Source organism: Mesitornis unicolor, unplaced genomic scaffold (genome assembly GCF_000695765.1).
Source record: "Mesitornis unicolor isolate BGI_N332 unplaced genomic scaffold, ASM69576v1 scaffold5314, whole genome shotgun sequence".
NCBI classification, from domain to species: Eukaryota; Metazoa; Chordata; class Aves; order Mesitornithiformes; family Mesitornithidae; genus Mesitornis; species Mesitornis unicolor.
In genome coordinates, this window is record NW_010179268.1 from 4,141 (window position 1) to 31,834 (window position 27,694).

The window sequence follows — 27,694 nt, forward strand, 5'->3', positions numbered from 1 at the left end:
TCTCTCTATAAAGGTCTGCTTGGTACTTCATTATTCAGAGCAGTCTAGTGAAAGTGTTGGGATTTCTGTTGGTTATTTCAATTATTTATCAATTTGATGATTACTATTTCCAAATGTGAATTGCAACTTCTGTGTGCAATTTATAGGTTTGCATATATTGTCTCTTCTAATCAAGGCTGGCCATATTTTATTTCTATTTTCTATAGGTAAGAGCTTCAGACTACTCATTCTGGATCTTTTGTTGGAGATATATTGTCTTAAAAAACTATTATATGAAATAATTTATTTTCAGATTTTACTACAGTGGGTATCAGTCAGCAACTGTAATAAAGCAAAAGGGTCTAAAGATTATTTGAATAAATATGATTACATGCATACATTAATGTAACTAAAATTTTTAATACTTCATCTAGTAATGTAGTAGATCAAGAAAAATTATGGTTCTTTCCATATTAAAAAACTAACCAGATTATAAGGAACAAAGATTAACTGTAGCTTTGTTTTTTTACAAAAAAAGTATGTGACGGTATCTTCATGACCATGGAAAGGTGCAAGAGTGAACTTGCAAAATTCAAAATCTGAAAGGTTAAAAGCATAAATAGACGAGCTACTTTTTTTCTTCTTGGCTTCGGTGGTCTTATCATATATTCATAGATAACTCTACCACCAGTTTGCATGAAGAAATGTTTTTAACTCTTAATTGGCTCTCTGCATATCTGCATGGGCTTTAATAGAACTGTGCCTTTTAATGGTAATACGTGCTTTGGTTCAGGAATACAATTATGAATTCAGTCTAAACCCTTTTCTGCTTGTACAGGTCTGTTTAACTTATAAATGTAGCTTGAACATAGAATTCTATCTTATTATAGACTGAAAATCAATTATCCTGCTTTGATGTCTCCTGAGTGGTACACTGGGAATTACAGAGAGAAGTTGATGTTAATTTCTGCCTTTGGACGAGGTTTTGTTCAGTCTGTCCTTACAACAGACCTATTGTGAGATGAGTAGGTAGGACAAGTCTGGCTGTTCGGCTTTTGTCTGCCAGCTCAGCGTGAGTGAACTAAATACTTCAACCTTCCTAGTATTGAAGTGCTTATTTATTTAACATAGGCTCTAAAGCTTTGCTTCTTGTTTATTGTTTTTTTGTTTTGGCTTGGTTTTTTTTAGACTTAGCATTATTTGCAATTAAGTAACTTTTTATGTTTTACAGTTTGTGAAAACTGCATTGTTCCTTTTGAACGAGGACTGATTTGGTGGTGATGGAGTGCTGCCACTGACAGATGGACTCACAGGAAAGAAGGTGAGAATGAGGAGCTAGGTGAAGCCACAGAGGCTCCCTGAAATATGCCAGCTCATGATCATCCTGTAAAATTAAGTGATGTCAGCATGCTCTTTATGTAACTTACACTGAAGGGAAGAAGAGAAGCAACTTAACTTTAGTTTCAGTTATGTCTGGAATGCTCATGACAACAGCAACTTCTTTTTTTAAGTTGATCGCTGAAACCTGTGGAGGGACAGCCATAGACTGGGCACTTGAGAGTAACATTCTCATGTCTGTTACCTGCACCTGTGAAGTTTGATTCTGGACCAATAGTCCTGCAGTAGCCTATTATTTTGCTTCTTGTTTCTTTCACTAAGATATCTGACAGAGGTCAGATGTTTTTGGGATAGAAAAGTAGTGTCTTGTAACAAGTCCTGGTATGTGACTGTCCAAATTTGTCTTACACTGTTCTCTGAAGAGCTATTAAATGGATAAAAGCCCAGATATCAGACTTTGGACTGAATCTAATGTGCAGTTGATGAAAACTCTCTATATTACCGTGTTGTGTTCTTTGGTGTGATTTGGCCAACTGAGTAAAATCTGTATTTAGATTTTAGCTAAATGTCCTAATTATGATGTTGGACTTTTATGGACTCTTTTTGTGGCCTATATATGACTCAATTTGTTTCTTTTTAATTTACTTCTAAACACAAGTGCTATGTATTTAAAATGCAATATAGACTCAGCATTTTAATACTATGTATGTTGTTTGGATTAAAATACTTGTGTATTTACTTGTGTAAAGTTTTTGACTGTCACCTTTTTGTTGATTTTTTTTTTCTTTTTCTGTTGTGTGGAAAAAAAAAGAGATTGGGGATGGGTACAGGAGCTAAGAGACACATAATTCCATCTTAGTTGTTCTCATCTTAAATGTTTCAGAGGCAGTTTGTGCAAATGTATTGTTCATCTTATGCACCACAACTAGCAAAATTTTCGGTTTAAAAATAATCAGTAATCTGCATGAATAGAGCCTCATGGCTTTTGAATGTGCTACTTGTATAAGTTGTCCACAGTGTGTCCTATCAGGCTAGCTTTTCCTGAGTTTGCTTCAGTATTGGAATACACTTGGGATTTTGTGCCCTTTCTTCTGGACAAAGATTGCCACTTCATCAAGACTCTTCTCACTACCTTATATATTAACTTCACAAGCTCATGCAAAGTCGCAAGAATTTATTTATGTGGGGAGCAGATCACTTTACTGTTAGCAAATAAGGAGCTGCACCTACTTTATCCTACAGGGTTGATTACAATCTCTTCTATATAAATTTTTAAAGTAATCTAAAGAAAACTCTTAATTTAACTTAAAATGCTGTCAGTATATATCGGTATCTAAAATGACATTTTGTGTTTGTTTAAATCAAGTAATTGTGCAAATTGTGAAAACTATATGCTGCTTGTCAAAAGTTCTGAGGAATGTCTTTCTGCTGAATGGGAGAAGTTGCTGACTGAGCATTCAGACCAGAGTGTGCTGAAAAGTGTTAAACAAGCTTTGGATAGTTCCGGTCACTCTTGCAAGCCCAGATACTTCCACTGTTTCAGGATGGGTTTCTTTCTTTGTTTTTGTTTTCCTCCCCCACCTTGGTTCAATTGATTTGAATGACTGGCTCATTTGAATCTGAGAAACATTAAGAATTAAAAGAGGAAAAAAAAGCCCTCGTTTTTCTATGTAAAGGTAGAAAGGAAAGTATATAAAGGATGAGCTCTTATAGGTGCAATCTTTTGAAGGCACTAGAAATGGGAGCAATTGACTCACGGGAAAATCTGCACATAATACATACTCTGCTTAATTACTTTTAAAGCAATTGTTATTTGAGATGTTTTAGTGTATTTTCAGCATATTTCATGTTTTCTGCGACTACTAAAAACATAGTTGTAAGACCATTTGTCCTGCATTTTGATTTCCAAAAGACGAATAATATAAAACATGTATAAAACCTAATAAACCAGAACTGTTCCTTTTGCTTTCTAACACAGGAAGAGTTAACATTATAAATCTCGCTGTTCAGATGGAAACATAGTTGCTTACATATGGGTAGAACTGATGCAACAATCTCCCTCAGTGTGCAATGGCAGAATTTTGTATTACTTTGACGTCCTTTCTGCGAGCAACAAATACCATATGTAATATAAAGGCTGTAACAGTTGTGAATAAATGTATCTAAGTTTACTAGTGACAAGATCAGCTGATTTTGAGGCAGTACAGTACAAATGAAAAAGAAAGCAAATTATTTCAAATGGAGGATACTTGTTTTTCATTTAAATCACATTTAATTTAAGATTACCAAATTGTAAATGAAGTATGTTTACTTATTGAAATTGAAACTCTTATGCCTGAACAAGAAAGCCCTTCCTACATATGTGAAAAGCAAACTATGCCTTACTGAACCACAGGAAACTTTAAACTGATTCTGTATTTCCTCCAATCTTTTTGTAGCTCAGAAGAGGCAGAAGGAGCCAAAGAGAGAGGCCTGGTCTATGTGTGGAAGGCTGGTTCCTGCTCTGTAACTCCAGAAAGGCTTCCAGGCCTTAGTGGAAAGACTGTATTACAGGCAGCCCTTGGAATACATCATGGATTACTTCTAACAGAAGGTAATCAACATCTTAATTATAAAGATTTGAGGCAATAACAAACTTTACTGTCAAGTCCTCTTTTAGATTTTTTTTTCATTCTGTGTCTCATACACAGCTTTTAAACAGTTAGATTTTTAACTTTGCCAGTATTTAGTTATCAGTTATTTAAAAAGTTGTAGGAATACAAATTATATACATAGCATTTTCTTTCATACTTTTTTTTCTTTTACAATGTCTTTGGATTTCCTGTTTAAAGATGGTTATGTAATCGGAACTGTGTTAACTCCAAAAGACATTTCTTGTGATGTCTTTCATTCAAAATAGACAGTACAGCAAGAGGCTCTCTTGATGTGTAAGAGCTTTCATTCCTGTTAATGCTAATAGATGCATTAGAGTGAGTCTTGGTTTGTGAGCGGTTTGGCACTGTGATTTGAAATATTTCTAAAAGCCAGTCCGTTGAAGTGTTTGCATAGCTTGATCCTTACTGGTACTGATCAATGGGCATACAGTTGTAAGGACTAAACTGGAAGTTGCTGCTTTGATTTTTCTCTGACCTTTTTGAAGAAAATGTTCCAGGCTATTGGTGAGCCTGCTAGAAGCATCTCTTCTCTGTTGGAGTTATTATAGAGCTCCAGTCATGGCTCTTTTTGTTGTTTGTTTGGGTTTGGTTTTTTGAACATGTTTCTTTCATAATTAAAAAGACCTTTTGCATGTGTGTCCTTGCCTCATGAAGGATGTCGTTTGTGGATATGATTTACCATTTTTCTGTCACTGGGAAAGCAACTGTTCATCTTAAAAATAGCTTTCTGCTTTTCTTTAGAATTGGCAAAGTAACTTGAATTGGCATTGCTGCAATCTTTTAAGATAAAGATAATGAAATTCTGGAGAGGCTGCAGTACATCGTCAAGCCAGTGGCAAGATACATTTTCTACGCCCTGCACCCCCCTACCACACACACTTTCCACCTGATAGGGCAATCCAGTTTTACTATAGGGTGGCAAACAGTACAGTTTAGTGTGCTACTATGGAAAGATGAGCTCTGTGCTCTCTTGTTCTCTTCAACCATGGTTGTATGTCCTTAATATGTTGCATGTTCTTAAAATAGAAAGGACCAATAAATACATTCAAATTGAGTATAGTAGAATTTTTAGCAGAAAAGCATTACTTAGTGCATGCACACACAAGGTAATTTTAACATGAGCTATAGAACTTAACAGCAGCAATAGCAGAGAGCAACCTGCAGTCTTCATATATCAATACCCATAGTTTCACTGAGCCTGGAGTAAGCTAAAAATTGATAACTGTTTATCTGAATCTCTCTTCAAATTTTTGTATTGGTTTGACTTCATTAGACTCATGCTAGGTTTGGATTTTGCCTTGTTTTTGGTTTTGTTGGAGTTTTTTTATTTATTTTTTTTATTCCAGGTGGAGAAGTATACAGTTTTGGAAAACTGCCCTGGAGAACAGGACCGGAAGAGTTGTGTGCTAATACTCCTGTCTTGGAAAATACTTTGCTTGGACATCATGTTATCACAGTTGCAGCTGGCAGCTTCCATAATGGAGCCGTGACAGAAAGTGGTGTGGTGTTCATGTGGGGGAACAATTCTGCTGGCCAGTGTGCAGTTGCTAATCAGCCGTGTGTGCCAGAGCCACAACCCATCAGTATTTCTGATTCTGAAACCAGCCCTCTCTTATCAGTAAGGATTTTGCAGCTGGCATGTGGAGAGGAGCACACCCTTGCACTATCACTAAGCAGAGAGATATGGGCCTGGGGGAGTGGCTGCCAGCTTGGTCTCATAACAACAACTTTCCCAGTGACAAAGCCACAGAAGGTAGAGCACCTGGCAGGACGCGTTGTGCTCCAGATTGCTTGTGGAGCCTACCACAGTCTTGCTCTGGTACAATGTCTCCCTGTGCAGGAAATGAAGCCTATCCCAGAGAGGTGCAACCATTGCAGTCAACTCCTCATTACCATGACGGACAAGGAAGATCATGTAATCATTTCAGATAGTCACTGTTGCCCACTGGGTGTAGCACTGTCTGATAACCAACCAGAAAACCATGTCTTCTGTCCCTCACTGGAGACCCTAGAAGGAAAAAGTGTAACAGGTAGCCAAAGTGAAGACTGTCAGAAACCTCTTGTGGAAGAACATACACTTGTTGCTTTAGAATCTGATGGAGCAAGTGTGCTTTCCAGCAACAATAGACAGGAAGAAAGTGGAATTTCTAGTCCTGGAAATAGTCTGTTTTCAGACAAAAAAGAAGTGAAAGAGTACTTAATCAGTTTATCAGATCAATCAATAAATGAGAGTCTGAAGAAAAACATCTGCACAGAACCTGAGCAGGTTGGTACCTAGTCACTAGCTCTTAAGTTGCTACAACTTCTCTTGTATATGTGACAATGTTACTCTTTTTTCACAAATGAAAAATTCTATTAGTTTAAGGTAGCTGTGTTGTTCTTGTAGTTTCAACGTGTTTCTTGTCTGTGATTGTTCCTGTGAAAGAGGAAAAAAAAGAGAAAGAGTTTTTGAAAAAGAAAGTTTTTGAGAACGAAAAAAGTGAAAGAGTTTTTGTCCTTCATCTTTGTTCAATTGTAAGCCTTTAAGGCTGTTTGGCCTGGAGAATAGAAGGCTCTGGATTGACCTTATTGCGGCCTTCCAGTTCCTGAAGGATCCTACAGGAACGCTGGGGAGGGACTTTTTATGAGGGCAGGTAGCAATAGGACGAGGGAGAATGGTTTTAAAGTGGAAGAGGGTAGACTTAGACTAGATATTAGGAAGAAACTCTTTACTGTGAGGGTGGTGAGACACTGGCACAGGTTCCCAGGCACGTTGTGAATGCCTCCTCCCTGGAAGTGTTCAAGGCCGGGTTGGACAGGGCTTTGAGCAAGTGGGAGGTGTCCCTACCCATGGCAGGGTGGTTGGAACTGGATGATCTTTAAGGTCCTTTCCAACTCTAGCTATTCTGTGATTCTGTGACAGTGCTATAGTCTCTCTTCTTTGTGGTCCACTGTGCCAGAACCACATAAGCCAGTTGCCCATTCTCTAGCAGTTTTATGATGCGTGAATTTCCTATTTGTTTGGGGCACTAAGCTGGTACTTGTCTAATTTACCTTTAAGGTAAAACTTTATTCTCTGTATGTGGACCAAATCTCTCACAAATCTGTCTAATTTCTCAATCTGTTAAAAATTCTAGATTGCAAGGTAAGACTGTAAAGGTAGCGTTAAAGTGCTGACCAAAAGGCTTCCCATGCTAGTCATAAGGGGTTGCATAAATTTATAAACAGATTGAAAATACATTATTACTACTCTGTTTTGTGTGATGTGGAAAATGGTTCAACAACACTGTGTTGATGCTATAGCAGAATAGTAAAATAATAATTTCTTAATAAGCATCAGAAAATGCTTGATATGAACGTTCAAGAGCTGTTCCCAGCTCTCTGTCAAATACTACATTTTCCACTACTTAAAAAAAAAATCTTACTTGAAGTGAGGCAGGGAAGAAGATCCAACCCAAAAGCTGTTAGACAGAAAACTAATCCAGACTCTTGCAGTGCAATCTGGTACTGTCCTGCTGGATGGTTTATGGCAAAGGTAACGTCTGTAAGAAAAACTGCCACTCTGACCCAATATGCAACATTTATAACAGGATTCTGAAAATTTCTTTTGTCAGTTCAAGTCAGGTTGTGTAGATACCAATTTATTAATTTTTTTAATAGTTACAGTAAGAAATTCTTCACAATGGTTTTCAGTGTCTACTAAATAGTTGATTTTTTTAATCACCTCTGATGGGAGGAAAAAGAAAGTAGTAGTAAAACCAAAAGAAACTGTCCAGTGACGTGGTGATTTAGCAAGTTGTGTTTTCCTATTCTGAGGGAAACTTGTTTCAGAGAAATAAACTTTGTGCGAACACAATTGTCCTTCCTTTTGCTTTTTGCTAATACAAACGCATTCCAGCAGCTGTGGGCCTCTCAGCCTCATGCAAGAACTCCTGCTGTTAGGAAATGACTGAAACACGTAGCTTCGTGCTCCCTTTCTCAACTTCTTGTTCTTGGAATATTTCCAGAGTACTGTTTCCCTCACACAGTTCCAGGAATAAACAAGCCTGGAATTGATTCACTGAATCCTAACACAATTGAGTGTAAGTGTGAAGAGCAGAGATGAGGACTTTAATGTAATGTTTCAGCATTAGTAAAATCCTTTGTTTCTCTTTCCTTTCCTACACAAATCAAGCTTGCTTTTCTGTATTGCTAGGAGTGCCTTTTATGAATAGGAATGAAGTACAAGTAAATAGATCCAATCCTTCAGCCTGATTTCTCACAAAAAAAGAGAAGTCAAAGATTGTTTTCCTTCTGGCAGGATAAAAATGAGCTATAATATTTACATGGTAGGAAATAATATATCAAGTGGGAAAATGGGACTTTGCTGTCTTTATTTTAACATTCAAACTCTTTGGCAAATAGCTTGTGCATTATTTCTTATTTGGTGGGTAAGTTGACTGCTATTGTAGATGATCATGTGCTGATATTAATAATTGCCTTCAGTCAGTTTGTCCCTAGTGTGATTTATTAACTAAGATTTATATGGATACAACAGTAGAGTAAGGGGTCACATAGCCCAGATTTGTCTTAAGATAGACTTTGCAACATTAATCCATGAATCACCTAGTTTGAATAATGAATGTGTGCATCATCATCCTACTGTTATGTGCTGTCTGGTATGATAGTCTTCAATTTTTTTTTTTTCTTTTAGCCTTCTCAAGAAGAACAACTCGGTGCTTGTATCCCTGGCCCTCCAGGTACCAGCGCATCTGCCTTGAACAGCTTGGTGGCCTCTTGTGCATCGGCAGTTGGTGTGAGAGTAGCTGCTACATATGAAGCTGGAGCATTGTCTCTGAAGAAAGTAATGAACTTCTATGGCACACCTTCGAGTGAACCAGGGTCTCAGTCTGGTGGCGGTTCCCCAGGGCCTGAAGCTCTGAAAGACAGTCGAGAAGAGCAGGTCAGACTGGAATCCATGCAGGGGAAGAAGAGTTCCAGTTTAGTAGATATTAGAGAGGAGGAATCTGAAGGAGGGAGTCGAAGACTTTCACTGCCTGGCTTGTTGTCACAAGGTAAAACACATTGGGAAAACCAAGAGGCTGGAGAAGTTATAATAGTGTGGAGGTTTATAACTGAAAATAGAATATATTTATTGAACATAAATCTAATCATCTTCCAAAGGTATTTATGAATTGTAAACTATATCTTAGGACTTAAAGGTGGTGGCAAGGAGTGAAGACTAGGAGATACTGCATGCTAAGAAAACCAAAAGTGTAATGGGTTTAATAATGTTCTTTGTTGGTAAGGTAAGGCAGGCACATCATAGTAGTCTGGGCATCTTATTGCAAAATGATGGCAAACTATTTTTCATGTATGTTACATCGCAGATAAAAATCTGTGTGACCTGTTATCCCTACTGCACTGAGCTGGTTTTGAGCCAGGGACCTAGAAATATTCCAGTTCCCACTGCTTCATATCAAAGTTAATGACCTTCCTCTGTCATAGATTTTAGTGTTGTTAATTGCTTTGAATGGGTGGATACGTGGTTTAGTTCTATATTGATCTTGGATCTGAGGGAAGATTTTAGGAAATATTGAAATCTTTTGTTCACTACAAGGATATATTTTCTTTCAAAACCTACTTTTTAAAATGTATCGTTTGTTTTGCTTCATTTGCCTCAGTATAACAGTTTAGTTCTCATATGCCTGTTATCCTTCAGTAGCTGCTAAGAATTAGTTGGGATCCATCTACTTTTAGCACATATGTTACTTCTGTGTATCTAAGCTATCTTCTTACATGTCAGCCTTTGCTGTCAAATGTAAGACCTCTTTAGAAAGTCTTGATCAGTTATCTCAAATGTTACTGTTACTGTGCAACGCACAGTCTGAGTGATATATTTACCTAAAACAATGAGCAATTTTTCTGTCTCTTGGCCTGTTTTCAGTTTCTCCGAGGCTCTTACGGAAGGTAGGCCGGGCAAAAATGAGGACTGTAGCTTTGACTCCAACTTACAGTGGTGAGGCTGATGCTCTTCTACCATCTCTAAGAACGGAGGTATGGAGCTGGGGAAAGGGGAAGGAAGGACAGCTAGGACATGGCGATGTTCTGCCAAGGTGAGATTTCTTAGATAAATGTTTTTTAGTAGATGATTAGGAAATTTTGAGTATTCAGCTTTCTCAAATTCTCAAATTCAGTTAATTGCCTTGCATCGTGTTCTTGTTCTTCTGTATTGTGACCTAAGTTCCTCCAAGTAACATGTTTTGTACAGTATAGTTACTGAGTATCAATCAGTTATGACTTTTCCCCCTTGTAATCACTAGGAGTTTTGGTGATATTTTGACTTTGTCCAAACTGGGGTGAGGTTTATTGTTGACTTCTACCCTTCGTGACCTTTTTGACTAAGCTGGTTTAATGACAAAAGACTATACGTATGCTTATTTTCCGATTTTGTTTTTGGGAAAAAGTAAAACTTGGAATTTATTTTTGTCTTAAGAATACCTCTGATAATATCTTTCTTTTCCCTCTGCCCTCTCTTCCTTCTCCCTGGGTTCTGGGGACTGACAGGCTTCAGCCTCTATGTGTGAAAAGCCTAGACGGTAAAGAAGTGATTCACCTCTCTGCTGGTGGCCATCATTCCTTAGCACTTACTGCCAAATCCCAGGTACAATTATAATTTATTACTTACCATGTTTGATGTTTTCTAGATTTTTGTTCCTTTTTCTTCTAAACCTTTGTTTCTGTTTGTGGGAGGCAGCTTGGAAGCAGTGTGGAATTTTAATTCTATTTCTGCCAAAGTTCTGCACATAACATCCGCACTGTGTTTAAAGATTGCAGTGACTTGGTTTGGTACATTCCATTTCTGAACGTGAGGAGGCAATTGGAGAATATAGGAAGACAGTGGAAATTAGAGAACTGCTTCTTGGTACATGAATCTTATACCCTTGATTTGTGTGTGTTTGCACACTTGGTATGTTGTACTACTACAGTTCAGTATGTGTCCATGTATATAAACTTACATTCTTATGTTTAGCTGTGTTTCTTACAGGTGTATTCATGGGGCAGTAATATCTCTGGCCAGCTTGGTCACTTGAACTCCCCGACAACAGTCCCTCGTCTTGCAAAGGTACTTCGTTTTCTGTATTTTTTTTTTCTTTCAGCTTAGGGTCTCTTCTGATACAAATGAGTGCAAAGTAACTTCTAAAAACTGACCTTATTTATGGGCCTGTGTGCTATATATAATAATAGAGCCTTTGGTGTCTCTGGCTTATACTGTGAATACAATCTGTAGATGAGCTTGTGAAAATCTATCCAAGAAATCCTTTACACATACTTCCACTGTTTTTTGACCACATTGAAGTTCTAAAACTGAGAAATGTGTCTGGTTGTGTATCTCATCAAATTTTACTTCATCCTTAGATTTGGGTTCTCTGAGACTGACTTTCAAATACTGAGGAATACTGTTTTTATTCTAAATATTCTTTTGGCATTTTTAGCTTTGCTAGACCATGACCATATTTGTTGATCATTTCTGTATTGCTAGAGCTGGTTTGGCAGTGGGTTTTATGTTTGTTTTGAAATTTTTGTCACATTGAGTGAGTAGCCAAGTAATGATTTTGGGTTAGACCAGAACCTTGCCTGTGTTTTCTGGTTCTTGTCTTAATGGGAAACTAGCTGCAGAGTTTTCCTCCGTTTACCTTATGTAAATTAATGGACAGCATGTTAGCTGTCCCAAATTTATAGGTTTCCCAGTTAAATGTAGAGGGAGAATAGTGTTTCAACTTTCATCAAGCTCACCTGATGCCCATTTAAAAGTAAAACATTTTCATAATTTAAGGGAAAAAAATCAGTCATTAGAAAGAAGTCTGGAAAGAAAGATAATTTTTAGTATACAGGCAAGAAATGGTAATTGTTATGAGATGCTGAAGTTGAAAAATTACCAGTTATTGCATTACTTTTTCTTGGCAGGTGTATTGCATGCATATGTGGCTAGAAGAGTTAAGTATTCTTCTTCCAGCTTCGGGTGGTGATTTCTAATGTCTTTTCCTTCCCTGTGAATTTCAGGTGTGTGGTGACGGTATTTGGAGTACAGCAGCAGGACTAGACTATTCCCTTTTCTTAGCAGATGAGGAGGATTTCCAACCTGGATTATATTACAGTGGCCAGGAGACAGCAACAGAAAATAGTTTGTATGAAAATAGCTGTACTAAGAGTCCGGTTTTGCTACTATCCTGTAGTAAGGTGGGTGGTGTTTCCTTTAAGTTAGTGTAAATTGTACTGATGCTTTTTGAAAATAGCACAGTGCTGGTTGTTCAACTAGCGTTAAGGCTGTAAGTCAAGTGACTGGTTCCTACCAGTCAAATCAGGAGCACAGCTTATGGAGGGCAGAGAGGAGGCCTAAGTAGTATTGTTCTCTTCCCCTATTCCCCCTGGTTTTTGTTTTTTCCTCCTGTTTGAGGGACAAGGAGGTGCTTCCAGTGTGTCTAATACATTTTCTTCAATGTGTGCATGTTGCAGAAGTGCCCCTTACACTGTGCTCTGTGTTCACCTCAGTCTTCATGTGGTTATTCTTCACTACTATTGCTCTTCATTTTCCTGTTTTTCAACTGATTGAGGGCACTATCTGCTCTTTTCCATTCTTCCTATTCTTCTTCCTGTGGATTTTGTTTGTGAGTGGGCAGAAGGTCCCTCTGAGTTCTGCACCATCTCCTTCCCTCACTCTCCCTTTATCGTGCATGTAAAGCCACCAAAATGTGCATTTGCCTGTTCATAGGAGAGAGGAGGAGTCCCTGTGGAATTTCCTTTGTGAAGCTGCATCTCATATCTGCCTTGAAGTTGGCATGAAGTGGGGGAGTGTGTACTCTCAATGCAGGTCCTCTTCCAAGTTGTGTGTATGATTTCAGACCTACTTGAGTTTAAGGGTAACAAACAGGAGATGGTGACAATAGAAAGCAGCTCTTTGTCTCAGCTCTTTTGGGTCTCGTTACTTCCCTAGATTGAGCAGCATAGCAGTTGGAGAGGGGTTTTGTGGAGGGACAGGGATTTAGACGCTGGGTCCATGCATACGCATGTGCATGTGTGGGCACAGACACACACTCTTGTCTTCCTTCTATAATGTTGTTGCTAGCCATTCTCTTTGCTTCTCTTGTGGGGTGACTTGTAGACTCTTGTATATCAGAACTGGCCTGTGGGTTGCTGGCTGAGCAACTCTGTCTCAGTGTTTCTAAGGAATCCTTTCTTGAACAACAAAGGAAATAAAAGTATAACTCAATCACTGAATTACTTTATGGTATTGTTTAGGAACTGGAATTACTGAGAAGCCATGGTGCATCAGTGGCACTCGTGCTGACCTTAGAGGAGAATTTTGCTTCCCACTACTGTGGAAAACAAATACCTACTAATACCACCATGATATGGTTGTATGAGTCACCTTGAAAGACAGTCTATTTGTTGTCTTCTAGGCTTTGTCAGTACCAGGAAAATGAATAGCATTGACTATAAATGTTTCTTATACTTTTATCATTCTTGTATTAAGCCAGTATTGAATGTATTGTTGTTGCTATAGGTAATACTTAGTGTCACTTAGTGCTCCTAAAGATATGCCTGATTTTGTGTTGCCCTATTTTTTAATTGGAGTGTAAAAAGACAAACATTAAAGCTGCATTTTTTTCTTTCCTCTTTTTCATCTTTCAGATAGGGTACATAAGCAATGTGATAGCTGGTGGTGACAACTGTTTGATCTTAGTAGACAAGAACGTAATGGGATATATTGCCAGTTTGCATGAGTTGGCTTCTACTGAGAGAAGGTTTTATTTCAAACTGAGCGAGATCAAATCTCAGGTTCTTAGACCTCTTTTAGGTCTAGGTAAGAACTTGTTTTAGTGTTTTCTTTGATATTAATTCGCCTGTGTTCCACAACTTATTTCTTTATGCAAAATTTAAAAATAATTATGTATTTTTAAGATAAAGCTAAGTTCTTACTCTTCTCTCCTGTTCAGATAAAGTCGTGAAATACAACTGCATTATATTCGTAGTATTTGTACTTTCCTGACTGTTTCACCTGAAATAACTTATTGTCTGAGCTGTATTTAGTCTAAAATTGTTAAATCCATGACTCAGTAATGTAGCCATGAGATTAAATTGCCAGGAAAACATCTAAACAGCATCTTGTGATAATTCTCTTTATTAATGGGTGCTGCTCTTTCGTAAGGTGAGCTAAATTATTTTCTGGTCTGTTACAGATAATTTGGGCAATGCAAATACAATCCAGTTGTTGCAGGAAATGGCAAGCAGGTTCAGCAAGCTATGCTATCTCATTGGTCAACATGGAGCTTCTTTAAGTAGCTTTCTTCATGGAGTGAAAGAAGCCAGGAGCTTGGCCATCCTGAAGCATTCCAGTCTCTTTTTGGATAGTTACACTGAGCAAGTATCCAATTATCTCTCATCTTGAGTCTCTGCAGGCTTAATCTACTGACCACAGCAAGTCCTGAGTTAGGGGAAACTAGATCATAAAGAAAGCCACATAAGTAACTGCTGTGCAAATTGAGTTCTTGCAGCTGAAAATGTATGTAGAGTTTTACACAACCTAATTCATTTTGTAGTGAGCTATATATTTCAAAGTCTCTACCAATGGAGCACACTGGAAAGCTTCAGCTTCCCTAATGTAAATCTGTGTACAAACTCTTCTTTGGTTGCTGCATATATACCTGTAAAAAGTGACCTGTTCGTTAGTTAATAGTAAGGATCTTGTAATATAATGCAATAGAGTTGCCATGGCTAGGCTAATAAGTAAAGCTACCTTTGGGAGTTTATTGTGGTTATGCAATGCCTTTACAATAGTCATTAACTAAAAATTGTCTCCCAGAGCTCCTGGTATCTGCTAAATAGCTATCATTGCCTTTCACCTGAAAGACAGCTGCTTTAGTGCTCAGAATGAAGTCTGAATTATCCTGGTTATTATTATGAAGTTTAATGCTTCTGGGAGAGGAAGTCTATGCAGTCACACTGTTTGCTGTCTTTCTTCTCAGTAATTTCTGTAGTTGCTGGATAATTTCATCCAAATGTAGCAGAAATCTTATTATACTTGTACCTACAGGATTATGTGAAAAACACTGGCTTGACAGAGGAGAGAGTCTTAAACTGTCCTCTCTGCATGTAGTCTGGTTACCAGATTTCTGAAAATCTCTAAGGAAACAAAATTTCAAGATCATCAGCTTTAGTTGTTACACAGTACCATTTGGAATGTGCAGCTAGTTGCACTTTTTTCTAACACAAGCACAGTAGTTACCATCTTACTGGGTCAGTGATAAACTTACGCCGTATCACCCTAGAAGCAGCTTTCTTCTACAGTTATGAAATGGATTGTCATAATTGTAAATACATATTTTCTTACGTAGTCTTTGACTTCAGTTTTTCTTGTAACCTGAATTTTCAGAATTGGTTGTCATTACTCAGATTAAAAGGATTTCTTAATTCATCTTTCCTGTCAAAGACTGAAATACCTAATTTATTTTCTCGTTGTTACTGCCTGCCTTCTGCTCTCCCCTTTTGCTTTCTAATGCTTTACATGTTTTTCTATGTATGGCATCAGAACCTATGAATGCTCCTCAGCATAGTGCCTTGAGCATCTTCCAAGGATCCATCAGGCAACACACGTCTTATCTGTTAATTGGGCTAAGCTGAGACCTCTCCCCTTGGAGAAAGGTGGTTGTTGGTGGTTTTTTTAAATGGTTTTCTTTTTTGGTCAGGGAGAAGTGAAAGGAGAATGATGTGAATAGCAGGAAAACAGAAATTCTCGCCTTGACGTTTCCATCTTGAATATAATTAGAAGGTAGCAGTGTTAAGCTGTTGAGGAAACAAAAAAAATTAGTTTTGTGAAGTAAACCCTCTGCATTGTGCTAATGGCAGGAGAAATGTGGAATGTTCTGTCCTCCATGTGGAAGTGTTTCAGTAACACTGAGTTTTCAGTATTTTTCTCATGTGCCTAGATTACTTGTATAGTAAAAGGTATTACAAATCTAACCAATAAACTGTTGGAAGTTACAACAACAGTTGCTATTTCCAGGGATGTTCTTATTTTGTAACTGAAGCTCTTTTTCTTTCCCATTTTAGGTATTGTACTTCAGTAACAAACTTCCTGGTAATGGGAGGATTTATGCTTCTTGCAAAGCCAGCACTGTAAGCAAACCTTTACTGTTTTCTGAAGTTTTTGATTGACTAGCAAAGATCTGAACTTTAAAGAATTGCGTGTCCATGTGTGTAGTAATGAGCATGCAGAGACTTGGTTTCAGCTTCCTTGAATACACCAAGTCCTTTTCCATCAGATAAAGAAAAAGTTACTTCCTCTCAGCTGTGATTAAAAGCTTAGGTTAAAATGCTGCTGAATGAGTTTAGTTACTTTACCTTGAAGGTGGAGGAAAGAGGAAAAAAAGTATAAACTATTGTAAATTCCTTGAAAGAAACATAAATAGATTTCAGATTTTTTTTTTGAAAGCTTAGTATTGAGGTTAAATTTTCATCATCTACTGAGGGTTTGTTCGTGTTTTAATCTTTTAAATGTCGCTGTCAAGAAAATACAGAAGAGCAAACTTTTTTCTTTAAGGATTAGTAAGAGTAGATAATATGAATTCACTTCTGTTTGTATTCTTAAGTTTATGGAAGCACTTTAAAATGATGCAGTAATAATGCTACTGCTTCTGTAACTTCTCTGCCTCTCAAGGTTTCTTTATTTTATGCATAGATGCTCTTAAATATGAGGAAGGAATTGCACCTTAGGGACCGAGACATTATATTTGAACTTTATAGATTGTAAAGTAAAGCCTTTTTCTCAGTTCAATAGTATTTTTGCCTAGGAAATGAAGTAATGACACTGTACATCTTTCACTCTAGTGCTGTGAAGGATTTGTTGCGGTGAGTGTTTGTTGTTTGGTTTTTTTTAATTCTGAGGAATTGCCAGCCTTCCTTCCTTCCCAAATTCTGCAGTCTAGGAGTAATTCTGTTACAGCTGTTTATGGAGCACTCTAAATGTAGTGTAAATGATGGTATTGGAAGTTCTTTGGAACACCAGTGTACCTAATGTGAAGAATCTTCTGCACCTGAGGACCAGTGCCAAAGACTAAATACAAAATCCCACTCTAGAGACACACCGAGCATCTTTCTGCATTGGTCAAGATTTTTAGAGTGATTTACAGGACATCTTAGTTTAAGTGTAAGCTTGTTTATAATTACTGGATGCTGAAATTACCTATACTGAGTTCTTCACATCAGTTGTCACTGTCAGGTTTCACAGCTTCTCCTACTGCAGCCAGGGTCTCATGACAACAATAAGAATTTTCCAGGTTCTTAAACTTGACGAAGGAGATGTCTTAGAAGCTTAGTCCTACTGCTTGCAATGGGAAGTCAAGAATATCTTTGCTGATAATGATATATTTCTGCCTCCTACCTGAAGGGATACTGTCTTAGTCAATGGTTAATGATGTTACCTTGTCTTTTATAGATATTCTGCAATAGGAATGCATTAGAAGTAGCCCCAACTTAAAAAAACAAAACCACAACAACAACAATAAAAAAGCAAAAAAAAACCCTCACAAAAAACCCAAAAAAACCCACCTAGCTTCAGAAGAAGTCTCCATTGTTGGCAGGTTTTTGAGCATTTTCTTTGGAAGAGGAGACAAGCTATATTCAGTGTTATGAATCTGTTATTATTTGACACTTTTCTACAGAGAGACCACTTATGTGAGGATCTTGAAGCACTTCAAAAATGCCAGCCAGCCAGATGATTAAATTTAAAAATTGATAAATATGATCGTCTCTCTAATGAAGAATTTATTCCTAAGGCTTGTTGAACAAACGAATTCTTAAATACCATTAGCAGATCTAGACAATGAATGTTATTTTGATGTGTGAAATGGCATCTTACTAATCATGTAGAGTTCTTAGGGACCCTGCTGTGCAATTCTCTGATCTGTTTTGCTGTCTCTGGGCCCTGCTTTCTCAGCCTCACCTGATTCTTGCAGCTTGTGGTTTAAATTCTTCCCAGCTGGATATGTTTTAATGCAGATGCGTCATTTGTGTCAGCACATTTGAGCACACAGACGTGGTGAAGGAGAGGGAAAAGTAGGTTTGTCTTCCTTTTAATGAAGAAATCCTAGTTTGTGTGCTAATGCATTGTCTTCAGAATCATTTCCCTCTTCTTCTCTGAACTAGATTAGTTCTCCCTCTTGGAAATCAGACTGAGGATTGAACAGATTTCCTGCCTTTCTTTGAGGTAGGATGTAATTTTTCTAGTTAAGGGAAAAAACCGGTCAGTTGCCTTGAACAGCAGGGGTGGGGAAGAGATTATTTGGATATATTTAGGGAAGTGCACTGGAGCAAAGTTAAGATTCTTTCAGGCTGTCTTGTATGAATCACCAGTGTTAGAAACATACTACTCTAGCAGTAATGGGGAAGTCATTCCACCTGTTAGCTCTTCTACTAATAAAGTGTTAAAGGGGAAAAAGGCAATTAGTTACTCTCCAAGTGGAGCAACTTAGTCAACTTTCTTCGACTAGTTTAATGACTGAGTATGTGAGAGCGCAAGTAAAAATGTCCTGTGTTGTAGTTAGAGCTACGTGTCTGTATCACTGTACTTCCTTAAACTAAACTGGGAATAGCTTAATGAGCAGCATGCATTTGCCTTTATCATTTTTATTGGTTTCTGATAATCCAAAAAGGGACTTTCGGAGCTCATTTATATAAAACATCACTGATATCTTGCTGTCTCTTTTTCTTCTCTCCTCCCTCTGTTCCCCAATGGTCCCATCATTTAGAGACTTCTTGAGTAAAAACCAGGAGCTGTTACAGAAACTGGCTGAGAAGAATGAAGAAAACCTCCAGCTAGTGGAAGTTCTGAATGCTCTGTTTTTCATGCCATTTGGACGACTTCATAATTATGCTAGAACTTTGCTAAAGCTTGCTACGTGTTTTGAAGTGGTGAGCTGGCTTTGTTATCTATATCTGAATAAATACACGTGTGAAACTTATGGCTTGGAAGTAACTGTGTGAAGCAAATGCCAGCTAATTAGAAATAGCTTAGTCCTCAGAGAAGCTACCTAGGACATATATTTGCTGCAGGGAAGATCATGCTAATTTATTTGCACAATCTTATACCACACCTGCACAGACCATGTGACAGGTAGAAACTTGTTACCCTGCCAGAACTTACTTGTGTGCCTGAGTGCTTAATTGCAAGCTTGTTATTTTGATGCTTGCGTGTTATACTCTACTAAAAATACTGCATACTACTAGCTAGACTTTTACCACCCATTTAGATGTATTTAATTGCATTCTTTTGAGATAAAAGATGACTAAACAGGAACAATAACTACTTGTGCATTTATTTCAATGTAGTCATTTAAAGTATTCCTCCTGCAATTATGAGCACTACTGCTACAGCTTGTTAAGCTGTGAGAAGGTGGATCATGTAATTGTGTATTAATCATTCTCCTCTTAAAGTTCATGGAACTTTGGTGATTTTAAAAACTCCTAGCACACCAACAGAACAAGTGACCAAGAAAATAACTTAGCCTCCACTGTTACTTTAGTAACCAGACTATTGTTGTCTGGTTACCACGACTATGTCATCCATTTGGCATTGATTTAATAAAATGAGCAGTTGTATTGCACCTTGGTTAGTGTTGTTGGCACAGGTGTTCAGAAACACTCTCAGGTCTGTCTTCCCTTGTGCCCTATAGGCATCTCCAGAATACCAGAAGCTACAGGATTCGAGTTCCTGTTATGAGAGCCTTGCTGTCCATCTTAGCAGAAAAAGGAAAGAAGCAGAATACACCCTGGGCTTCTGGAAGACTTTTCCTGGGAAAATGACGGTATAATGACAATTGTCAGTCCATTAGCAGCTTGAATCTCTTGCTGTTAATATTATACCTGGTGTCTGTTACTGATGCTACTGTCCCAATTGCATTTCTCATTTTTCTAAGTTGTCTTGCTGTAGTACTCTTAACTTTAGAAAGGTTGGGTCATTACTGTGAGAGGCAAGTAGCACTGATCTTAAGTCACAATAAGTGAGAAGTAAGCTTCTGTAATTCTGTTTTTTAACTCTACCTGTAGGATTCCTTGCGGAAGCCAGAACGTCGTTTAATCTGTGAAAGCAGCAATCGGGGGTTGTCCCTACAGCATGCTGGAAGATTCTCTGTAAACTGGTTCATCCTCTTTAATGATGCTCTTGTACATGCTCAGGTAAGCCAGCTTGTATGCAGGAACAAAATCTTTTCTCTGCTTCAAACAACGTGGCATAGCTTTCATATAGTGAGGATAAGTTTTTTGCACCATTCATTGCAATGTTGCTCGAACACTTAAAAGTGATAGTCTTTTCATTTTTACAAATAGATTTGAAATTATGGGGTTTTTTTTAATGTTAGGTTGCTGTTGCCTTGTGGCAGGCATGGCTTCTGTTGGCTGTCTCTTGGAGCAGAGTGCATATAAGGAGTCTGTGATGCTCAGTTTTCCTTAGTCCTCAAAGCAAAAAAAAAACTGTTCAGAAAAAACATTAGGCAGGGGTGTAATGTATCAGCACCTGCTGAAGTTTCCCTTCTTATCTTTGCTTACAGTTTTCAACGCACCATATTTTTCCCCTGTCCACACTGTGGGTAGAAGCTCTTTCAGAAGAAGCTGGTAATGTGTGAGTATTCTTGCTTGTGATGCTGAAATAGTCAGATTTCTTGGGAGGGAAGATGAGCATTTTGTAACCAATTATTTTAAAATAGGAGCAGAATAGGCCGCATTAAATCATGTCTACCTCTCTTTCTTATTTCAGATAACTTGCTGTATTTCTGTGTCTTTAAAAAAAAAGTTATATAAACATCAAAAAGAATAAGGTAGTCAAGAAGAAAGCAAGTAGTCTTTGCTGCTGCTTTACACTGCTGACTTAATATTAAAGTGAAGGCTAGCTGGGATGGGGGAGAGAAGATAAAATATTCATGATCTAAGAAACTTTGCCTTTTTCAGGATGAAATTTCACTAGACTAAAATATTTCTTCCTTCCCCATGCCCGACCCCCCCCCATGTAGGAATGGATTGAAGATTACAACACCAGAAGAACAGTTTGTTCTTGTTTCTTCAACACCACAGGAAAAGGTAGGCATATCTACAATTTTTGCATGGCTTCAGTGATATGAGTAAGTTGGGTTTTTCCCTCTCTTACTGTGAAACCAAACTAGGAGAAGTATTGCCTAAGTATTCACTAAGAGTGAAGTCTTTCTACAACTTGCTATGCAGGTTGACTGTACATTGTGCTTGACTGTAGCAGTGTTCCAGTTTGCAGCACTGTACTGAGGAGTTCAAGGGAGATTATTTTGGTTGCTGTAAAGGTGAGATTCAATGCAAAAACAGATGTTAGCTAAATTCTGTTATGAAACACTTTCTGTTTCAGACCAAGTGGCTGAGGGCCATAAGCCAAGCTGTGGATCAGGCCCTTAAAGGGACTTCTGACCTAATTCTGTATGGAGCTGGTGGGAATGTGTCAAGACAGGAACCTCCTATTTCTCGCAGTGCCAAATACACCTTCTATAAGGACCCTAGATTTAAGGATGCTGTCTATGATGGGAGATGGCTTTCAGGAAAACCTCATGGCAGGTAAAAGCATTTGAGCATAACAGTTAAAAATGAAATGAAATGAAGTAGTTGCTGTATCAATAGGTAGGCTTACTCACAGGAGTAATTTGGGAAGTGTGAAGTGAACTGATTATCATATACACATATATGGCTTTGTATTTTTTCCAGAGGGATCCTGAAGTGGGCAGATGGAAGAATGTACTCTGGGACTTTCCGGACTGGGCTGGAGGATGGGTAAGATCCTCTCACTACTTATGGAACTAGAGGGCAAGAAATACCTTTTGTTGTAGGAGGTAATAACAAAAAACCTTTTAATTAAAGGTTTTGCCATGAATCATACTGACTCAGGGTTGTGTATGTTAACAAGATATAACTATCTGATGATAAATAGATAATATCTCATTTATCCAGAGGTATGCTAGTAATCTTCACAACAGATTCTGCAAATGTGTGATTAAAAACTTGCTCTTTCATAAAAACTGAAACAAGTTGTGGTAATCAGCTGTAGGATGGAGGAAGGAAATGGTAAAACATCCAAGGAGAGAGAACGGGTGGGTGTAAATTCCAAAGCAGAGGAAACAAATGGAAAAGTCTGAAGTCAACTTTTTGTTGTATAAGTAACTATTAATTTTCTGTGTTGCAATATTCTTTGAAAAGTTCTTGGGTTTGTTTTCAATCCTTCTAGAAAATGCAGTGCCTTTCATACAGTGTGGCGGTGCATCTTCTCTGGTGTTTTCCTTGCTGTATTCCTGGTAGAGCAAGGGTTTGATAATTCTGAAAGGAGACAAAATCTTGAATTGAGACTTCAGGGTTTGGATGATGAAAACAAAACTAAGAGTATGTAATCCTGATGAGTAAGATGACTAGTGCAGAGGAATTTGAAAATAGGATGAGCAGAAGTCCTGGACATTATCAAGTTATCTGGTGAAACAAATTAGACCACCTGAAAGTAACTTAATTATTTGTTATATAGCTTTGAATTAATCTATGCATTTCATTGCTAAGAATCTGCTCAGGGCACTATTGAGGCCAAGAGATTAAGTTCTTTCCAAAGGCATTTTTATATGAATCTCATGAGCAGACATGACTGTACTGGGCAGGGTAAAAATATGAGTATTGGCTGTCAGATGTATTCTCAAAGTATTGAGTTGGAGGGGAAATTGAAGTGCGGTCTGGCTGCAGACAGCTGTTTAAAATGCACCTTAGCTATTGGTATAAAACCAGAGCTTTGGTCATTTATAACTAATAGTAAATGTAACTAACCCTGGTGATTTTAGGGTTGTTGCAGATGGAAATACTGCAAACAAATCCCTACCAGAAATGAGTGGATTGGTATTTAGCTGTAACTGCTAGGATTATCAAATGCATATATCAGTATTTCAACATGCATGCTCTAGTCTCAGCAGCTAACAGTAGTAATGCTCTCAGGAGAACCTTTGTAACTGGGTTTTAGTCTCAGAAGATTAAAATCAATAAACAAAGTTGGATGTCTCTTTTCAGGCATGCTGAAATTGTGAACAATTCTGTGCCACTGTTTGAGCATAATTGGAAGCTAGCATCTTTTTAAATTTTAGGGGTTTTTTGTTTGCTTGGTTTTTTTTTTTAATATTCTCTGTAACAATATATGTTCTCATGTTTCCCTGGAATAAAAATGTGCTTGATTTATCAAGACCTGAAGAAGTCATCAAAAGGGTAGAAGCAGTCTTAGAATGTGAGAAGACTTGTGGCCTTTAGAAAGTTGAGAAAAGTGCTGCGGTGTGGTAGAGAGTGGGATACTTATAACATGCCACAGTCAAACAGGAGAAAAGCAGTACGGGCTAAACTGACCTAGTGATGCTGGAATTCCTGCTTTCTCTTTGAAAAAAATAAATATCTGTATCTTCTGCTGTAGCTGAAGAGATGCACTAAAAATCATATAGAGCATTCTGATTTTAGAATGGATTTGTGGCATCTGTTCCTGTTTTTAATGAAATCTCTTAGCATTATATCTGCTTGTGTTCCATTTTCCTGCGGTGACAGGTATGGTGAATACAGAGTGCCAAACAAAGCATTGAACAAGGATGACCATTACGTGGGGTACTGGAAGGAAGGCAAAATGTGCGGGCATGGAGTCTACAGGTAACATATGTAGCACTTGTGTTGCTGTCATTGGAGAAAGGAGAGCAAGGCTGATGGTCTGGCAAACTGCTTGCCAAGCCTCTCTGAATGTAGCCTTCTTGTTACATTTCAGACCTGTGATCATAGTTAACTCTGCTTATTTTCTGCTTCGCTTTTGGTAGATTGCTCAATGCATATTTGTACAGTGTTCTATTATTAGTATTTATTCTAATGTGGCTACCACCTTTCAATAATAGATGATTCTTTTGTCTGAGAGATAAAATATGAACTCTAATGGCCTTGCTTGGGAGAGAGTGGCTTTAAAACAACAAAGCTTCGAAAGACTTGTACCGAAGGCTCACTTTTATCCTAAATACACTTACTATAGTTCCTGCTCGGTGTGGCTGTAATGTAATTCCTAGAAGGAAAAAGTGAGGGTTGATCTTTTCAGGATGGTGGGGTGGGAACCCAACAAAAACCCATCAAAAAAAACCCAACCAAAAAACCCCCTCAAAACAACCAACTAACCAAAACAAAACAAAACAAAACCAAAACAAAAAACTCCACCAAAACCAACAACAAACCAAAACCAAAAGAGAAGTAGATTATAGGAATCTTTCTTATTCTGTTTTTCATTATAGCTATGCTACTGGTGAGGTGTACGAAGGATGTTTTCAGGATAATATGCGTCACGGGCATGGCCTGCTACGCAGTGGGAAGCTGACCTCTTCCTCTCCCAGTATGTTCATTGGACAGTGGACAATGGATAAGAAGAGTGGTTATGGAGTTTTTGATGATATTACAAGGTAATGCTTCAGTTCCACAAATCCGTAAACACTGATATGATGTACAGTTGTAAAGAGTAGGAAAGGATTTGCTTTGTTAGTAGCAGTAGTGGTGAGTGTGTCTTTTGTTGTTGGGTTTTTTAGTTTTTTTTTCCTCTTTATACTAGGCTTTCTGGGTTGATTATCTAAGGAACTGGGTCTAGAGACTGCTTTTTGGTGCTGCTTCTGGGGTAAATGTGGTGGGTTTTATTTTGCTCTGGTTTTTTGGGTTTCTTTTTTTTTTTTCCTCCCTTGCTTTCCTATCATAGTACTGCCTGAAAACTAGCACTGAATGTGGTATCTTATTAAGGTATCTTCTTGTGCGAGTGCTGAAAGTTTGAGGAATGTCACATGAAGAGTATTCTTCATCTCAGACCTGTAAGGCTGAGTTGTTCGGTGGTTGGATATACAGGACTAAGTACACTTCAGCTTGTGCTCAGGTTTTCCATTGACTTCTTTTGTCAATGAAGCAGCTGGAAGATACTTTCTATCAGGGTAGATGAGTGAATTGATGGTTTTAGAAACAGAATTGCACTAAGTATGTGCACTAAATAAATCCCATCTGAGCACAGATCAATATAGTCTGTTTTTTAAGTCACTAATTTAACGCTGTCTTTTCCTGAAAAGTGCTTTTGGTGAGAGCCGAAGACAACTGGCTTTGGTTTAACTGAACTGAAAGCTCACTTAAAAAGCAGAGTAGTAAAAAGACTGGAAGTGAAGAGAATGTGTGGGAACGTGTATATTTTTCTGAAATGAATGTGGGTAATTTGTAATGTGAGTTGTGAAAGGAAGTTCATTACAGTTTATTTCTGTCAAAAAGAGTCTCTTTATGATGCTAGTGAAACTAGATTGACAGACCTGAAACAAATGCTGTATGACTTTCTGTAATGGTCAAATATCACAGTAAATCTAAAAGGAGAGAAATGTGCTACCTAGAATGTATTTTTCCTACTTCATTTTTCTTCAGAGGAGAAAAGTATATGGGAATGTGGCAAGATGATCTTTGCCAAGGCAATGGTGTTGTGGTTACTCAGTTTGGACTGTATTATGAAGGAGCCTTCAGCACCAACAAAATGATGGTGAGTCGGACACCAGAATCTGTGCTATAGTGGTTTTTCCGAAGTGTAGTGTGGTTTTCTGGGATAGATGAGTGTATGTTAGGCTGTGTAAACCTTTTTGTTCTAACCTTCTGTTGTCCTGGCTTTTAAAACTGTCTTTATATTCGCTGCTCTCTTTTACCTAGGACTACTTCAGAAACTACTTTAAAAAAAAAATTGTTACAAATTAGTAACAGATTTTTCAGTATTTCTTTAGATCTGGTCTTTTGTTGTAATTACTGCTTTGTGTTCTTTATGATTCTCTTTATAGGGGACTGGAATTCTGCTTTCTGAGGATGATACAGTCTATGAGGGGGAATTTTCAGATAACTGGACTCTGAGTGGAAAGGTTGGTATTACAGTTGTCACTTGTAAACGGTTACCATTGTGGAGGGGAAGTCTCTTTCCTTGTAATTTGGTTCCCAATTTTGGTTCCATTTTTTTATCTTCTCCCAAGGGAACACTGACCTTGCCAAATGGAGATTATATTGAAGGTCTCTTCAGTGGAGAATGGGGATCTGGGATAAAAATCACAGGAACCTACTTCAAGCCTAGCTTGTATGAGAATGAGAAGGACAAACCTAAAGCATTGTGAGTGTTGAATAATAAATATTTTATTATATGGTTCAATGATATTTCAGAACATAACTGTTGCCTTTTTTCCAAAGGCTAGCTAAAATATTTTTTCCCAAATAAATGGTGAGATTTTTGAAAATGTTTCTCCTTTTTTTAATTCGGTTTCCTCCGGCTTAGCAAATAAGATAAAAATCTTCTTTATAGCTGTTTTGCTTTAATTACTACTTGAATACGCAAGTAACTGCATGACATTACAAGATAGCTGACATGCTGCTACTGTTCTGTAGCAGTCTCAGATTTTTTTTCTCTATCTGAACTGACTGTTATAACCTGAGTTCCCAGCTGCTGACTTCTGAGGTACTGAGAATGACTTAGTTAATCAAATGTAACTTAGTCTATCACAGACCTCTCTGCCTTCTGCCAGTTATTCTATGGGTAAATTAATTCATTTAGTATGTCATTTAATAATGCCAGTGGGGATACATTTGGACAGAATTAGCTAGTTACTACACCTCGTCCAAACAGTGCATAAGAGAATAGTAGAAAAATCTGCTCAATTACAGAAGAGCATTTTAACACCTTGGCAAAGATAATTTTGAGAAGTATCCATATAACCCTATGTTGTGGTTTTAACCCTTGCCAGCAACTTGGCCCCACACAACTGCTCACTCATTCTTCCCTGGTAGGATGTAAGTAAACATGAGAAAGCTCATGGGCTGAGATAAAGACAATTTAACTGCCAAGGCAAAAGCCACACACACAAGCAAAGCAAAACAAGGAATTCATTCACTATTTTCCCATTGGCCAGCAGCTGTTCATCCATCTCCAGGAGAGCAGAGCTTCTTCATGTTTAACAGTTACTTGGGAAGACAAACACCATCACCCTTTCGTTCTGCTTTCCCAGCTTTATATGCTGAGTGTGACATCGTATGGTATGGGATATCCCCTTTGTCAGTTGGAGTCATCTGTCCCAGCTGTGTCCCCTCCCAACCCCTTGTGTACCTCAAGCCAGCTCACTGGTGGGGTGGTGTGAGAAGCAGAAAAGGCTTTGACTCTGTGCAAGCACTGCTGGGAAGTAATGAAAACGTGCCTGTGTTATCAACACTGTTTTTAGCACGAATCCAAAGCATAGCACCATACTAACTGCTGTGAAGAAAATTAACTCTATCCCAGTCAAAACCAGCACACCTGAGTTATAGCAGATGCATTGGATCAATTTGCCTTATTTTATCTGGGAAAAAACCCAACAACAAAACGTGTTTGTTTTGTTTATGTCATAACTAAGATATCTTTGAGTAGAAGAAACTTACTTAAATTTGAAGTTGTTGGTGAAATTGCAGTATTTGATACCACTTACTAATCTTGTAAGCCAGTACTAATTCTTACACAAGCTTCAGTATCTTTGAAGCATACTCTCAAATTTCAGATTAAAATGGGAATCACAACACTAATGTTTTTATATAGATTACTTTTCAGCATAGTTCCTGAAGCACTCACTCGTAATATCTTTTGACAGTGCTGACACCTACAACAGGATGCAAAGTTAAGCAGGCCTCCCTGCTGA

At 37.9% G+C, this 27,694-nt stretch overlaps 1 protein-coding gene across 1 annotated transcript in view; it reads left to right on the forward strand.

Moving 5' to 3' along the window:
• The first annotated feature begins 1,208 nt into the window (after window positions 1-1,208).
• ALS2 (amyotrophic lateral sclerosis 2 (juvenile)) overlaps window positions 1,209-27,694 on the forward strand; it is a 34,439-nt gene continuing 7,953 nt past the window's right edge. The window contains exons 1-23 of the mRNA XM_010182703.1: window positions 1,209-1,300; window positions 3,756-3,910; window positions 5,318-6,237; window positions 8,644-9,004; window positions 9,877-10,045; window positions 10,497-10,593; window positions 10,978-11,055; window positions 11,994-12,170; window positions 13,623-13,794; window positions 14,171-14,351; window positions 16,041-16,106; window positions 18,737-18,899; window positions 19,661-19,792; window positions 20,034-20,162; window positions 20,534-20,604; window positions 20,993-21,059; window positions 21,355-21,557; window positions 21,705-21,770; window positions 23,556-23,654; window positions 24,275-24,439; window positions 25,425-25,536; window positions 25,826-25,903; window positions 26,012-26,145. Of these exons, the coding sequence (XP_010181005.1) occupies window positions 1,281-1,300; window positions 3,756-3,910; window positions 5,318-6,237; window positions 8,644-9,004; window positions 9,877-10,045; window positions 10,497-10,593; window positions 10,978-11,055; window positions 11,994-12,170; window positions 13,623-13,794; window positions 14,171-14,351; window positions 16,041-16,106; window positions 18,737-18,899; window positions 19,661-19,792; window positions 20,034-20,162; window positions 20,534-20,604; window positions 20,993-21,059; window positions 21,355-21,557; window positions 21,705-21,770; window positions 23,556-23,654; window positions 24,275-24,439; window positions 25,425-25,536; window positions 25,826-25,903; window positions 26,012-26,145 (3,815 nt within the window). The 5' untranslated portion in view covers window positions 1,209-1,280. The remainder of the gene's footprint in view (window positions 1,301-3,755; window positions 3,911-5,317; window positions 6,238-8,643; window positions 9,005-9,876; window positions 10,046-10,496; window positions 10,594-10,977; window positions 11,056-11,993; window positions 12,171-13,622; window positions 13,795-14,170; window positions 14,352-16,040; window positions 16,107-18,736; window positions 18,900-19,660; window positions 19,793-20,033; window positions 20,163-20,533; window positions 20,605-20,992; window positions 21,060-21,354; window positions 21,558-21,704; window positions 21,771-23,555; window positions 23,655-24,274; window positions 24,440-25,424; window positions 25,537-25,825; window positions 25,904-26,011; window positions 26,146-27,694) is intronic.